We start from the raw sequence: 14799 nt of genomic DNA on the forward strand, positions 1-14799 counted from the left end.
TTTGAAAATGTTCCATATGCATTTGAAAAGAATGTGTATTTTGCTTCTTTAGGGTGAAAAGTTCTATATACGTTGGTTAAGTCCATTTGATCTAATGTATTATTCAGTTCCACGATATCCTTGTTGATGTTTTGTTTTGAAGATCTATCCATTTTTGACAGTGGGGTGTTAAAATCCCCTACTATCAGTGTGTTATTGTCTATATCTTTCTTGAAGTCCTCCAAGATTTTCCTTATATATTTTGGTGCTCCTATGTTGGGTGCATATATGTTTACAATGTTTATGTCTTCTTGATGGAATCTTCCTTTGAGTATATAAAGTGTCCTTCTGGGTCTCTTTTTATGGCCTTTATTTTGAAATCTATTTTGTCTGATATAAGTATTGTTACCACTGCTTTTTTTTCCCTGTTCATTTGCTTGGAATATTTTTTTCCATCCCTTTACTTTCAGTCTGTGTAGGTCCTTTGTTCTGAGGTGGGTATCTTTTAGGCAGCATATGTGTGGCTCATGCTTTCTTATCCATTCAGCTATCCTTTGTTTTTGGATTGGGGCATTTAATCCATTTACATTTAAAGTTATTATTGATAGATATTTATTAATTTTTTTCCCTTTGTACCTGTGATCCTCTCTTTCTCACTCTTTTTTTTCATCTTCTTCAATCAATCCCTTTAGAATCTTTTGTAGTGCTGGTTTGGTGGAGGTATATTCTTTTAGCCTTCTTTTGTCTGGGAAACTCCTTATTTCACCTTCCATTTTAATTGAGAGCCTTGCTGGGTAGAGTAGTCTTGGCTGCAGGCCATTGCTTTTCATTACTTGGAATATTTCTTGCCACTCTCTTCTGGCTTGTAGTGTTTCTGTTGAGAAGTCAGCTGCTAGCCATATTGGGGCTCCCTTGTATGTTACTACCTCTTTCTCCCTTGTTGCCTTTAGGATTCTCTGTTTGTCTTTGATATTTTCTATTTTAATGATGATGTGTCTTGGAGTGGACCTCATTGGTTTCTTCTTGAATGGGATCCTCTGTGCTTCCTGAACTTGCGTGACTTTTTCTCTCCTCCAATTAGGGAAGTTTTCCATCATGACTTTTTCAAACAGGTTCTCTATCCCTTGATCCTCTTCTCCTTCTGGTATCCCTATTATACTCATATTATTACTCTTCCAGGTTGTCCTGCATTTCCCTAAATGCCTCTTCATTGTTTTTGAGTCTTTTTTCATTTTCTTGCTCTCTCTGGGGGCTTTTTTCTATCTTTTCCTCCAGCTTACTGATTCAATACTCTGCTTCATCGAGCCTGATTTTTGATTCCTTCTGTGTTCTTCAATTCAGAAATTGTAGTCTTCATTTTCTCTTGCTTCAGAATGATAGTTTCTATGTCCTTTTTCATACTGATATAGTTTGCAGTATGTTCCTTGTAGTTTCCCTGTAGTTTTTTGTAATTCTCTTTGAGTTCACTGAGCTTCCTTAGAACCATTGTTCAGAACTCAATATCTGATAGTTTACTTGCCTATATTTCATTTAGTTCTCTTTGTGGGGATTCCTCCTTTCCCTTAGATTGGGGAGTGTTTCTTTTTCATCCCATTATTTATCAGACTCTTCTTTTTTGTTTATGCTTCTTAAATTGATCTGGGTTGACTTCCTGACTTTGTGGTTGTGAACTTCCATGGTAGGAGACAGCTTTTTTTTTCTTCTTTCTTTCTGGATCTGCCTCTGATGATGTCAGCTGGTGACCCCATGTGACCTTAGGCAGTCTTTAATAAACTTCCAGGAATCTACTGTCTGTGTCTTGTCTCCTCCAGTTGTTAATCTTGTTACTCTGCCCTCAGCCATCAGGGCCAGACAGAGTCCCTTCTGAGGGCGGGGCTATTGTGTCCTTTCACACTGCCACCACTCAGAGGACTGGTCTGTCTGAACAAGATGGCTGCTGCCATATGGGGGAGAAGTCACCACCAGGATCCCCCTGGCTACTCCCTCAGTTCTCTCCCCAGCGCCTCTGTATCTAGACTCTCCTCAAGCGACTCCAGACCACTCTGTGTCCCCGTTATTCAGGGATCTACTATTTGTGACTGCTGCTCTGTACTCTGCACCCAGGCCTGTGCAATGCCTGGCAGGGAAGAGCCTCCTCGGGGTGGGGCTATTGTGTCCTTTCACGCTGTTGCCACTCAGGGGAGTGGTCTGCCTGAGCAAGATGGCAGCTGTGGAATGCGGGGTGAGTCAGCACTGGGACCCTGCCGTCCACTTTCTTAGTTCTCTCCTCAAAGCATCCCTCCCCAGTCTCTCCTCAGGCGGCTCCAGCCCACTCTGTCCCTGCTTCCACTGGAGCCCAGGGTAAGTGGCTGCTGCTACAAATTTTTGCATTGGCCCTTTAAATGACTCTTTGCGTCTCCAGCCACCCATCTTTGGCAGAGAGCACTGTGCTGCTTTTCACAGCTGGCTGTTATCTGTGTGCTTTTTGGGCTTTGGTGCTGTAGGTTGGAGATCCGCGCTATGGTTTTGACCCCGCTCTTCTCAGGGGGCCCCAACTGGCCATTTCAATATCGCTTTGGTGCTGCCCGTGGACTCCTAGTCCACCTTCTCAAGTCTCTACCACACTTCTTACAAATTAGTTTGTGCTAAAGCCGATTACTCTGTCAGAGATTTTAAGTCTCCTCTCTCACTATTGTTCAGTTGTTTTCCAGGTGATTTCACCACAATTTAGTTGTAATTCCAGATTGGTCCTAGGAGGAGGTCAGTGTGACTTCCACTCTCTCCTCTGCCATCTTGAAGTCTTCTGCCATAGTGAGTCTTATGACTCAGATTCTCTCTTTATCTTTAACCTGTGGCATTTTAATTATGACTTATCTTGGAGTGGGCCTCTTTGCATCTATCTTGTTTGGGGCTCTCTGTGCTTCCTGGACTTGCATGTTTATCTCCTTCACCAAATTATGGATGTTTTCCAATTTCTCTCTCTTTCTCTTCTTCCTATGGCACCCCTATGATGTGATTGTTGGAATACTTGAAATCGTCCCAATGGGTGCTTACACTATGCTCATTGTTTTGCATTCTTCTTCTTGTTCTGATTGGTTGTTTTTTGCTTTCTTATGTTCCAAATCATTGATTTGATCCTCATCTTCATCCAGTCTAGTGTTGATTCCTTGTAAATTGTTCTTTATTTCAATTAGTGTGTCCTTCATTTCTGACTGGATGTTTTTTATGCTGCAATAAGCATAAAGTTATGCTTTATTACAGCAGATATTATATAGATATTATGTAATATGTATATGTAGTTACATATTACATATTCATATACTAGCATTTGTGTTTGTGAACTTCCATGGTAGGAGACAGCTTTTCCCACATCCACTGACATGACTAGCATATACTAGCTTGCTGCTAGTATTATTTAATATGAATATGTAATATGTAATATCTGTAATTAGAAACAATAAGCATAAAGTTATGCAATAACTTCCTTGAGCGTCCTTATAACCAGTATTTTGAATTCTGCATCTGATAGATTGCTTATCTCCCTTTCGTTTAGTTCTTTTTCTGGCATTTTGATCTGTCCTTTGGTTTTTTGTCTCATTTTGGCAGCCTCCCTGCGTTTCTTTATATGTATTAGGTAGAGCTTCTATGACTCCCTATCTTGGCAGTGTGGCCTAATGTAATAGGTATCATGTAGAGTCTAGTGGCACAGACTCCCCTACCACCCTAGCTGGGTACTTGAGATGTGCCCACTGGTGTTCTGCCCATGGCCACATATCCTGAACTATAAAGCAGTCTGAGATGGCTGCTACTTGTGCTGGGCTTGGAGAGTCTCAGGTAAAGGCAAGATGTGAATCTAGGCTGGCTGCTGCTAGTCCTGGGCCTGGGGCTACTTAGCAAGAACTGAGGGCTGAGGGCTTTCTGAGGCTAGCTGTTGCTTGTCTGATAGGATGTAGAGAGAGAGGAAGAGGGGGAGAAAGAGGAGAAAAACATCGATGTGTGAGAGATACATCTATCAGATGCCTCTTGTACACTACTAACTGGGGACCTGGCCTGGAACCAATCATGTGCTCTGTCTGGGAATCAAACCCAGTGACCTTTTGGTTCATAGGCCACCACTTGGTCCACTGAGCCACACCAGCAAGAGCTGTTTGATAGGATTTAGGAAGTTGTGAATCATGAGCCAAGGCCAGCCATCATATGGAAAAACCATATTAAGGGGTGGGCCCTTAAGTTGGGTAGGATGGATTGTCAGAGGATCTCCAGGGCAGTGCAAACAGTGTTAGCCAGGCTGATGGTGTCTCAGATATGGCACCTGCTTGCCAGCTCTGTGGCTCTGTGGGGGAAGGGTTCAGAATAGGGACAATGTCCTCTGCTCCCCTTTCTGTCTGAGAGAAAACTGTCCTCCAGATCCTGCCTTGATGCCAGACACTTCAGTTCCTCCCTGTGTGCCACTGGTGCTTTTCAAGCTGCTATCCCGGTGCTGGAGCTCAGAGGAAGTGAATCTAAGTAAGTCCATGTGTGGGTTCTTTAAGAAGAACTGCTTGGAACTCCAGTAGTTTCTTCTACTGACTCAATCTCCACTGGTTTCTGCAGCCAGAAGTTGTGGGAACTTATCTTTCTGGCACTGGAACCTTGGGCTGCGGGCATAGTGTGGGGCTGTGACTCCTTACTCCCAAGATATCATTCCTGAATTTTTATCCATCACATGTGGGTGTGGGACCAGTCTGTTCCACATCTTCGCCATCCCTACTAGTCTAGATGGATGTGGTTTCTTGAAATCTGTAATTGTCAGACTTTCATTCAGCTCGATTTCTGATGATTCTGAGTGATGGTTGTTCTCTATTTTAGTTGTATTTTTGATGTGGTTTTGGAGGAGGCGAGCCAGGTTTACCTATGCTGTCATTTACTGGAAGTCCTCCTATTTATTTATTTTTAGACAGATGAGAAGGGAGGGAGAAAGGGGAAGAGAAACATGATGTGCAAGTAATATACTGACAGGTTGCCTCTCACACCCCACCAACTGGGGACCTGGCCTGCAACCCAGGCATGTGCCCTGAGCAGGAATCAAACTGGCAACCTTTCAGCTTGCAGGCTGGCACTCAATCCACTGAGCCACACCAGCCAGGGATTTTTTGTTTTTAAACATGTTGATATCTAGTTGTTCCAGTTTCATTTGTTGAAAATACCATTCTTTACCTCATTGGATTATTTAGGTATCTTTGTTGAGAAATCAATTTAGTGTAAATGTAAGGACTTATTTGTGAATTCTCAATTTTGTTCCATTTATCTACACATGACCACACTGTATTGATTATTGTAGATTTATAGTAGGTTTTGAAATTGGATAGTGCACTTTGTTCTATTTTTAAAATTGACAATTCCAGGTCCTTTGCATTATCAATATAAATTTTAGTATCAGCCTGTCAATTTCTACAAAAATGTCTGCAGGGAGTTTGGTAGTTATAGTGTTGAATTTATAGATAATTGGGAAAGAATTGCAGCCTTGACAATGCTGAGTCTTCAAATTCATGAACACGGAACATTTTCCATTTATTTAGATCTTCTTTAAGTTCTATCAGCAATGTTTTGTAGTTTTCAGTATACAAGACTTGCACTTCTTAAATTTCTAAGTATTTTTTGGATGCTAATGTGAATAGAATTGTTTTATTAATTTTATTTCTAGATTGCTTGCTGCTAGTATACAGACATTCTATAGACAAAGAATAGTTATTCTATCCTTTAGCATTTTCTACATACAGGATTATGTCATCTGTAAATAAAAGCATTTTTACTCTTCCTTTCTAATCTGGATGCCTTTCATTTATTTTTCTTTCTTTATTGAACTGGATAGACTCTCCATGTTGACCAGAAGTGGTAAAAACAACATGCTTGCTTTATTCCAGATCCTAGGGAGAAAGTATTCATTCTTTCTCCATTAAGTACAATATTAGACTTTGGTGCTTCATCAGGTGAGAATTTCTCTTCTATTCCCAGTTCCTTAAAAGTTTTATCATAAACAGGTGTATTTTTTCAAGTGCTTTCCCCACATCCACTGACATGATCTTGTGGTTTTTGCCCATTCTATTAATATCATATACAACATAGACCAATTTTTGGATATTGAAACAACTGCATTCCTGGGATCAATCCTGCTTGTTCATTCAGTGTATTATTCTTTTATGTTGATGGACTTGGTTTGCTAATATTTTGTTTAAGATTTTGCTTCTATATTCATGAAGGATATTGGTCTTCAGTTTTCTTGTATTGTCTTTATCTGGTTCTGATTGGGTAGTACCAGTATCATAGATCAATTTGGAAAATGTTTCCTCATCTATTTTATAAAAGAGCTTACGAAGGACTGGTATTATTTCTACTTTAAATATTTGATAAAATTCACCAATAAAGGCATTGGGGCCTGAGATTTTCCTTGGTGGGAGGATTTTTAATTACTAATTCAGTTTCTTTACCTTTTATAGGTCTGTTGATTTCTACTCTAGCTTTGCTTGCTTTGGATTTTGTTTGTTTTTCTTTTTTTAAAAAATTTTTGAGAAAGTTTGTGTTATTGCTTTGAGATCTTTTTTTCCTGATATAGGTACTATAAAATTTCCCTCTAAGCACTTCTTTAGTTATGACCCATTAATTTGGATTTTTTTCCACTCAATTCAGTATATATAATTTACTTCATGATTTCTTCTTTGAACCATGGGCTACTTAAAATATATTGTTTAATTTCCAAATAGTTAGAAATATCCCATTTTTCCCTGTCGTTGATTTCTAATTTAATTAATTCTGTCCAAGAAGACCTCATTGAATCAACTGCATTTGAACTTCAAGGATGAATGTTGTCTCCAGGTAGAAAGCTGGGGTGAACTGAAATTTAATTGATAAAGGGCAGGCAAGCAAAGGAAGGAATTTCTAGGTGGAGACCAAGCACGTATAAGGGTACAAGCCTCAGTATGTGTGTTTAGTCCCAGAAAGATGTTCAGTGGGATTGGAACAAAGGAAATGTAATTTGAATCTTCTTTTTGTCTGAGATTGTTTAGCTGAAGTTTGTTAATTTAGTTGACTTTTTCAAAGAACCTGTTTTGTTTCATCGATTTTCTCTACTGTTTTTCTTTTCTTTCCTTTATACATTGAGATGTAGAAAAGGTAGTATAAAATGTCCACTGGTGTTCAGATTTCAACTCCATTCTTCCAACCCTCTTCTGAAGTTTCTCATTCTCTATGAGTTCAGAGATTATAGAACAGGAATGTTTTCTCAGGATATTCTTAGCTGAGCACTAGCACCAAGGAAGCATATGTTAGAAGAATAAGATCTGGGCAAGGGGTGACTGGTATCTCCATTAGTTACTCTTCTGAGAATCCATAGTTAACCTAGTCTGTCACTGAGAGGTGGCCATATAGGACCAATATATTCACTGTGGACAGTGGGGATCTTGAGGCTGAGTAGGGGTGGGCAACAGTGGGTCTCTAAGCATGATTTATTGTTTCCTTCGTTCTACCATGAAGTTAGAGGTTGGAAGCTACTATCCCAATAGGTTTTAGCAATTTAGCAGTCTTTGATTACAGGGGCTACAGGTTCATCAGTCCCCCACCCCCAACTCATGGTGAACTCTGATGAACATGAGGGAGGTGAAGGCTGTGGTTGAGTTTGGTCTAGGAAGCACATAGGACAGACTGACACTATTCTATAAGAAGACTTCTTGGTTTGCTGAATTATTTGAGAGAGTGAAGGGTGGAAGAGAGTGTTCCAAGGCCAAGAAAATGAAATCAAGTCTTTCCTAGAACTCCCCATGGTGCCCTTCCCCTCAGTACCTCTCTTCCTCCACTTCTTCCTTCCTCCTTGGCTTGCTGACCCTTCCCACCCACACTCTGGTTTTAATTTTCATAGTAACAAAAAGGAATGTCTAATACTCAGCAACCCACAGGGCAGTCAGTGGCCATTTCTGACTAGTTAGTGAGCTGTCCCCAGACGACAGTCCCCACACCTATCTGAGACCTGAAGGGTGTGTGTTCCTCCTACAGAGATTTAGCTCCCTGGTGGGTGGGCCACACTTTCTGGCCAGTGACTGTCCTCACATTCTTCATTTACCAATGTTCCTACCTATCCTTCATTTTGGGATTCAGTGTAAACACTGCTTCCCCTAAAGCCTTTTTGTAATGTCCTCCTAGGAAGTACCCTCTCCCTTCTTTGGGTGCCCTTGACCTTTACCTATACTTCTTTCATGGACTTACCACTTTCTCCTTTGTGGCAAAATGATCTGTGTCCATATCTCACCTCTCCCACTAGACTCTGAGCTCTGAAAGGCAGAGCTCTAGGCAGGATTCTAGATTTCCCACAAGGGCTAGCCAATAATGGCAATTAATAGATAAGGAAGTTCTCCAGAAGGAAGTCAGAGGACGGTTAAAGAAAAGTGAACTCAGGGCCTTCAGGGACACGTCTCTCATTCACTGTTTGCCTGGGCATCACCCCTCACACCAGGAAAGTTCAAAGGAAAAACACAGCGACAAGGATGGCCATTTTGGAATCCATTTATATTGTCAGTGTTACTTTACTCTAGGCTTCATCCAGCCCCACACCAACCTCTAGGACTGCATCAGACCGTCTGAACACTCATGGCTTCCTTGGGCCAAGTGTAGCTGTCCAGTGTAAAGGAGTCATAGTCTGGAGTGTAGACCAGGGATCTTACAAAAGCTTCCTTGTCCTTGGGTTCTGGGTAGTAGGAGGCCAGGTTGTGTTTGTACGCGAAGTCAAGAACCTAGGGAAAAACATGTTTGGCTGAGGAACTGGATCTAAGGAAAAACCTGCTTAAAGACCCTTGTTTGGTAGCCTGTGGAAGGGAACACACCCTGAAGAACCAGCTGTATGCCTCTCTTCAGCTGTGGCCCATCGAGGATGGATAGGAGGGATGTTGAGCTTTCTGCCCAGATAGGAAGCTGTGACATAGAGGCATAAACACTGGGCCAGGAGCAAGAGATCTCAGACTAAAGTCTGCCTCTGCTTCTAGTGCCTGTGGGTCCTCCGTAGTGATATCATTCTCGTGGAGCCTCAGTTTCCTCATCTGTAAAGTGGGGGTACTGAGATCTTTCTCTAGAGTGGTTTGAGGATAAAGTTAGGTAACAGGCAAAAGTGTTCAGTGCCTAATACTCCCGCCTCCAAATGGATTGAATTGGAAGAACAGCCTAGACATTGCTCTCTGGGTATTTGGTTTGGATTCAGAATAGTGTTGTTAATCCAAATACCCCCCCTCCCCAAAGAAAGAACTGGACAAGGGGGAGCTGGATTCTGAACTGGAGTGTTGGCCCTGAGGATTGATTCTGGATCCTGCACTGGACAACTCATGTGAAGTGAGTGCTGTTGTGCAGTGCATTTTCTAAAATTATTTTAAACACTGATCATTGAAAACGTAAAATATATATACTAAGAGAAGTAATAATACGATAATCCTCATGTATTCATCATCCTGATTCAACAATTATCAATGTTGGGCCAGTCTTTATTGCACCATGTTCTGATTCTTTGAAAACCTATCATCTCTGCATGGTCTCTAGGGTGGGATTTTCCCTTGGAATGTTCCATGAACCTCATCAGCCCATTCCCCAGTCATTCTGAGAGGAAGGAGAGGAATGAGCATCTACTCTGGTCAGAAAGGCACTGAGTGTGGAGCTTTCTCACTGTTCTCTTTTAAACTTGTCCAGAACTCTGGGAGAGAGGAATCACTGGCCCCTTTGGGAAAGGAGGAAACAGACTTGGGGGAGTAAACTTCTTGGCCCCAGGTGACTCAGCTGTGGATCGGCAGAGCTGGGACCCTGCAGCTTGAGCTCTTTCCACCATGCTGTGTGAGTTGACCTTTCTGTATAAATGGGCATTTATGATTCATTTCAAAAAAATCCCACCCACATTCCGGTCCACAAAACTATGGACTCTGATGACCTTTGTGCTTGGTGTTCGAAGGGAAAGTCAGGATCATTCCCAGAACTGGCCTGAGTGGGTGTTGGGGGTAGGGCTTAAGCTGCTGGCAGGAGTCTGTCACTCAGCCTCTGGGTTGTATGTAATACAGCCCGGTTGCTCAGGATGTCGCTACAGCTGCCACCCCCGTAGCCCTTGTAAAGTCACGGAGCAAGTTGACGGGCCTCACTACCCGTATTACAGGGGTAAGATTTTCCTTACTTCAATGGCGATTCTCAGAGACACGTCTCGGATGGTGCTGAGTGGTGGGTATAGTCTCCCCTGGGACAGATGCTGCTCAGAGACCTCCTGGGCAATTTTCTGGGGAGAGAGAACCGAGAGGAATAAGCTCAGTTTCTGCCTTCCCAGAACAAGCCCAACCCATTACTCTGAAGATTCCCCTCACCCCTCACAGGTGGCCAGTCCCTATGTTGTCTCCCACTGTTGTCTCTGCCACCACATGGCCCTGTGGGAGCTTAGTTCTTGGCCTCAAGCAAGGACACATCCTTTCTGTGCTGCGAGGCAGGCTGAGGCTTAAAACAACCTGAGGCTCTCTGAATTATAAAGGAAAATCACTAAGACCAAGATGAATAAATTCATGGCTTACAAAGCAGACTCTGGGATCTCCCCTTGGCTGGTCCAGCCTGTTGCCTAAGGATCCCTGAGTCCCTCACCTCCTGAGTTCCAGCCTCTCCCATGTGCTTAGTAACATCCTGGGTGCCCATCTAGGCCCTCTTGTCTCTCTGTATTCAGGGCTCCTTGAGCTCTCCTTTCCTGCCCTGGTTCCAGACTGGGGGAAGGCTTTCTCCCCAGCGACTGACACCAAAAATGGTCCTTATGCTTTACCTGAATAATGCCTTAAGCACATCATCCTGGAAACCGCACCTCCCACAGCTTCCGTCCTGTCCTTCATCTGCCATTCAGAGCCTGTTTGTGCAGGCCAGCGCACCCCCGCAAGGCTCATCCTCCAGCCCTGGGCACTGGTGCTCAGCCAGCTTTGCCGAAGAGCCTCTGTACTGTGGTAGCTCTGATTCTATTCCCACAAGATCTTGTGTTGAACTTAAACTTGGAGAAAGCCATGGTACCCTCTGAGAACTGCGTGTCCCAGAACGGGCAAGGTAAAGGAGTTGGCCTCGCCTCAGAGTTTGGCAGACACTCTCTCATTCTCACATTTCTGTCTCTCCTTTCCATTCAGTCAAAAGGTCACTGAGCTCTACGATGTGCCGGGTTCTGTGCTAGGGGCTGAGGATCCACGGTGCAGATGCTATAGAGTCTTTTCCCTACTGGAGACTCATGTCGGTGGGCAGTTAACAAAATTATAACAATTATAGTGAGGGGAAGGCAAGAAAGGGGACATACACACATAGAGGAGTCTGGGCCCAGTTTCCCACATACTGGAAAGGCTTCCCAGAAGAAGTGACAGAAGCTAAGACAAAGGACCAAGTATGAATTATTTGAAAAGGGGAGGGGGACCAGCACATGCAAATTCTTGGAGGTGAGGGAGAAGGAGAGAGAGAGAGAGCAGTAGTGTGAGATAGGTATATGGTACCTGGATAGGTAGCTGGTAGGGCAAGGCTAAAAGTGAGGCTGAAAAGGAAAGGAAGGCCTGGCGGTGAAGTGCCTTACAAGGAACTGTGCAAAGGAAGGTGGACTTTACTCTGTGAGCCCTGAGGAGCCACACAAAGGTCTGAAATGAGGACAGAGACTCTGCCTGATTCAAGTTTGGAAGGATTCTCTTTGTGGAGGTATAGAAGAGAGATTGATGATGGAGTAGGATCTCCAAAGCTAGATCTGCATCCAGAAAGGTTACAGTACAGAGTGAAGAGCTTTATCATGTATGTGTGGTCACTTCTGAGGTGCTGGGCCCTGGGAATGCTCAGCTGCGGCTTGGAGTCACGTTGCCTGGGGTCACCCTCACATTGTCACTCACGTGAGCAACCTTGAGCAAGTTACTTAAACTCTCGGTGCCTCACTTTCCTTGTCTATAACAGAGAGATAATCACTGTACTTATTTTACAGAGTTGTCAGGGTAAAATATGTTAGTGCATGGAAGCCTCCTAAAATATATTACTTTTTCATAGGAAAAACAGGTTCCACTTAAATTGTCTTAACTAAAAGCACCCTTTTCAGAAACATAACTTGTCAGGCCTTTGGAGACCAGACTGTCAGCTCCTACAAGGGGAGGGGCCTTGTCCTGCTAACAGCAGGTGATTAATAAGCAGGTTGAAGAGGTTCCTGTGTGACTGATGGACACTATTCGTGACGTTGTGGAGCTGCACTGCCCCAGAGCGTGGAGGTGGGTGGGGCAAGAGGGTGCGGATGTCTCTGGGGTGACACAGAAGGGCTCTAGCAGCCATGTTTCTGCACAGTGGGGGAACCCGCCTTTGGGCAGGCAGCAAGCAGGCAGCAAGCAGGCAGCGACTCTTTATAACCAAAGGGAGTTTCAAACAGCTCCGCCCATGGCCAGAGGACAGCCACCACCACCAGGGACCACAGCAACGAGAAGAAATCCAAACACAGAATACTTAGACAAGAGGGACAGAGAACCACAACATAAAGACACAGCTAGTGTGCACACAGTTTGGGGGAGGCTGGAAAGCATCCAGAAGACATGCATGGCTGTACAGAACTGGCACTCAAAGACCAAGACAGAATAAGAAGGAACCTGGGGGTCCCTCCTGGGGCTCATCAGAGTGGGGCTGAATGGGGCTGCATGGAAGCCACTCCCGTGTCCTGTTGGCTCTGGCACTCACCAGTGCCGCGGTGAGGGGGGTGTGCAAGTGGGTGTCGGAGATCACGGTAGGGCCTTCGGAGCTTGTCGGGGATACATACACTTAGTATTTGTATATAGCTTTGATTAGTTTAACTTCCCAACATAGATGTTACTATGCCTCAAAGCGAGGTTGAATGTGATGTGCTTGACATTTAGTAAGTACTTGATAAACATCAACTGTAACTGTAATAATAACTGTAACTGTTATTATTAATAAACATTATTATGATCAGGGCTGTCATTCTTAATGATTCTTTCATTGTTTTCATTTTGTCTAGTAAAGATCTCTTCTGGGAGCTTTTCTAGTGAGATGCCTGGAGCAGGGTGTACCCCACACTTCCATATCTGTGTTCAAGATCTGGGTACTCAGAGCAGGCAAACCAGACACGCAACCCATCCCCTTCCTCACAGAAAGCTGCCCCAGTGGGTTTATTCTGCCAGCAGTTACCCCAGTCACATGAGAAGAATCTATGGCCCGCCATGTTCACAGGCTCAGAGTTTCAGATGTCTTTGGTGGCATCTGCTCTGTTCTGGGCATCTGGATGCACTGTGGGGGTGGGGGGGCAGGGAGCAGTAAACGGCATGCCTCCTCACTGCCAGTGCCCCGTTAACACCCCTCCCATTGGCTATTTCCTATTCCCACCTTGAAAACCTTGTGTGTGTTTTGAGAGAAGTTCAAGCCTCAAAGTGGTTTTGAGAGAAGCTTAAAGTTCAAGCACTTTGGGAATCCATTGTCAGGGTTGGGGGCAGATGTGTGGAGGAGACTAGAGAAGGAATCTTTGGGGGTCCAGAGTAGGATCTGAGGTGGATCACAGGCCTATTGGGGGATTGCGAGGGAGCAGGGACAGTGATACCTCTGCTGTCAGGAGGAAGATCTCATCTGGGATGTGCCGGATCCCGCCGGCGATGACTCCCAGAGCCACTCCAGGGAACACGTAGGCGTTGTTTCCCTGTCCCGGAATGAAGGTCCTGCCATCTTCCAGAGTCACATTCTTAAAAGGACTTCCACTGGCGAAGATCCCTCGGCCCTGGAGGCAGGAAGAAAATCACAGACGAAGCCTGGAGCTCAGTTTTGGGCAGCAACGGTGGCTTACTTTTTCATCATAAATGTTCGACCTTTCTTCACCCTCTCCCAAGTGTTCAGCTTTGTGCTGAGCACACTGCCCTTGTTCATTTGACCAGAAAGCTTAGCCCATTGAATTACTTGGTAGCCAAGAAACTGCTGGAAGGTGAAAGTATATCTTTTATACCTGTCACCTCCTGGGAGGGTCAGCCCAGGACATGATAGGTCTGTATGTGGCCTGGAATCTGCAAGTGCCTTGAGTTCTGGTCAAAGCTTCATGTTATGAGAAAAACCTTGAGCCATATGAGCAATGGTAAGAGCTCAGGTTGGAGTCAGACCTGGGCTTGAGGGTCAGCTCCAATCCTTATTAGCTCCATACCCTTGGGCAAGTCACTTCACCTTTCTGAACCTCAGTCTGCTCATCAGCAAGGTGGGCTTTTTTTCCCACCCTCATAGGGTTACTCATAGTCATTGTTACTATGTCCTCTTAGCCTGGGGAAGGAAGGACTCCTCGCTGACCTCGGTGACCTGGTAGCACTTCTCAGCCGTGCACTCGGCCTTGCTGGTGGGGTTGCTCAGGGCAAAGATGATAGGGCGCTCGTGGAAGGAGGCCATGTCCCTCAGAATCTGCTCCGTGAAGGCTCCTGCGATGGCAGCAACACCTACAGGGAAAAGGTGGGTCGTGGGGATGCCCATTCCTCTCCTGGTGGCAGTGGTGGGAGAACTAGGTGCAACACAAGGGACTCAGGGGTCTTGGGATGGCATCTGCTACAAGGATGGAGGGAGCAGAAGAGAAAAGGGTCTTCCTGAGTGAACTGGTGGAGACCTCCTGTTGATCCCTAAGGGGCCAGTGGTCCCCTTCAGGTCCATGCCCAGTTAAGTTGTACCTGTGAAGGCATTTCTGGGCATTGTCCTTCATTGTAGGCTATTCTCCCAGTACAGGGAGGGATGCCAGGGTCCCTGCCTTGAGGGAGGAATGCTCATTTCATCCTGGTTAGAGAGACCAGCCTGCATTCATCCACTGTACTGTGTAACTCTGCATCATGAAGCCCCAAC

General features: G+C 44.6%; 1 protein-coding gene across 2 annotated transcripts in view; it reads right to left on the reverse strand.

The window, feature by feature from the left end:
* Positions 1-8480: 8480 nt before the first annotated feature.
* The window catches only part of ME3 (malic enzyme 3), a 189012-nt gene continuing 182693 nt past the window's right edge, over positions 8481-14799 (reverse strand). The window contains exons 11-14 of one of the 2 annotated variants that reach the window (XM_054576388.1): positions 14263-14405; positions 13535-13708; positions 10130-10228; positions 8481-8717 (exon numbers count right to left, since the gene is read on the reverse strand). In XM_054576388.1, coding sequence (XP_054432363.1) covers positions 8556-8717; positions 10130-10228; positions 13535-13708; positions 14263-14405 — 578 coding nt within the window. In that variant the 3' untranslated portion in view covers positions 8481-8555. The remainder of the gene's footprint in view (positions 8718-10129; positions 10229-13534; positions 13709-14262; positions 14406-14799) is intronic. The other variant, XM_054576389.1, reaches the window with a different exon arrangement.

The sequence above is a fragment of the Pteronotus mesoamericanus genome, unplaced genomic scaffold (assembly GCF_021234165.1).
Source record: "Pteronotus mesoamericanus isolate MK-2021 breed Mesoamerican mustached bat unplaced genomic scaffold, CSHL_Meso_final contig_33, whole genome shotgun sequence".
Taxonomy (NCBI): domain Eukaryota; kingdom Metazoa; phylum Chordata; class Mammalia; order Chiroptera; family Mormoopidae; genus Pteronotus; species Pteronotus mesoamericanus.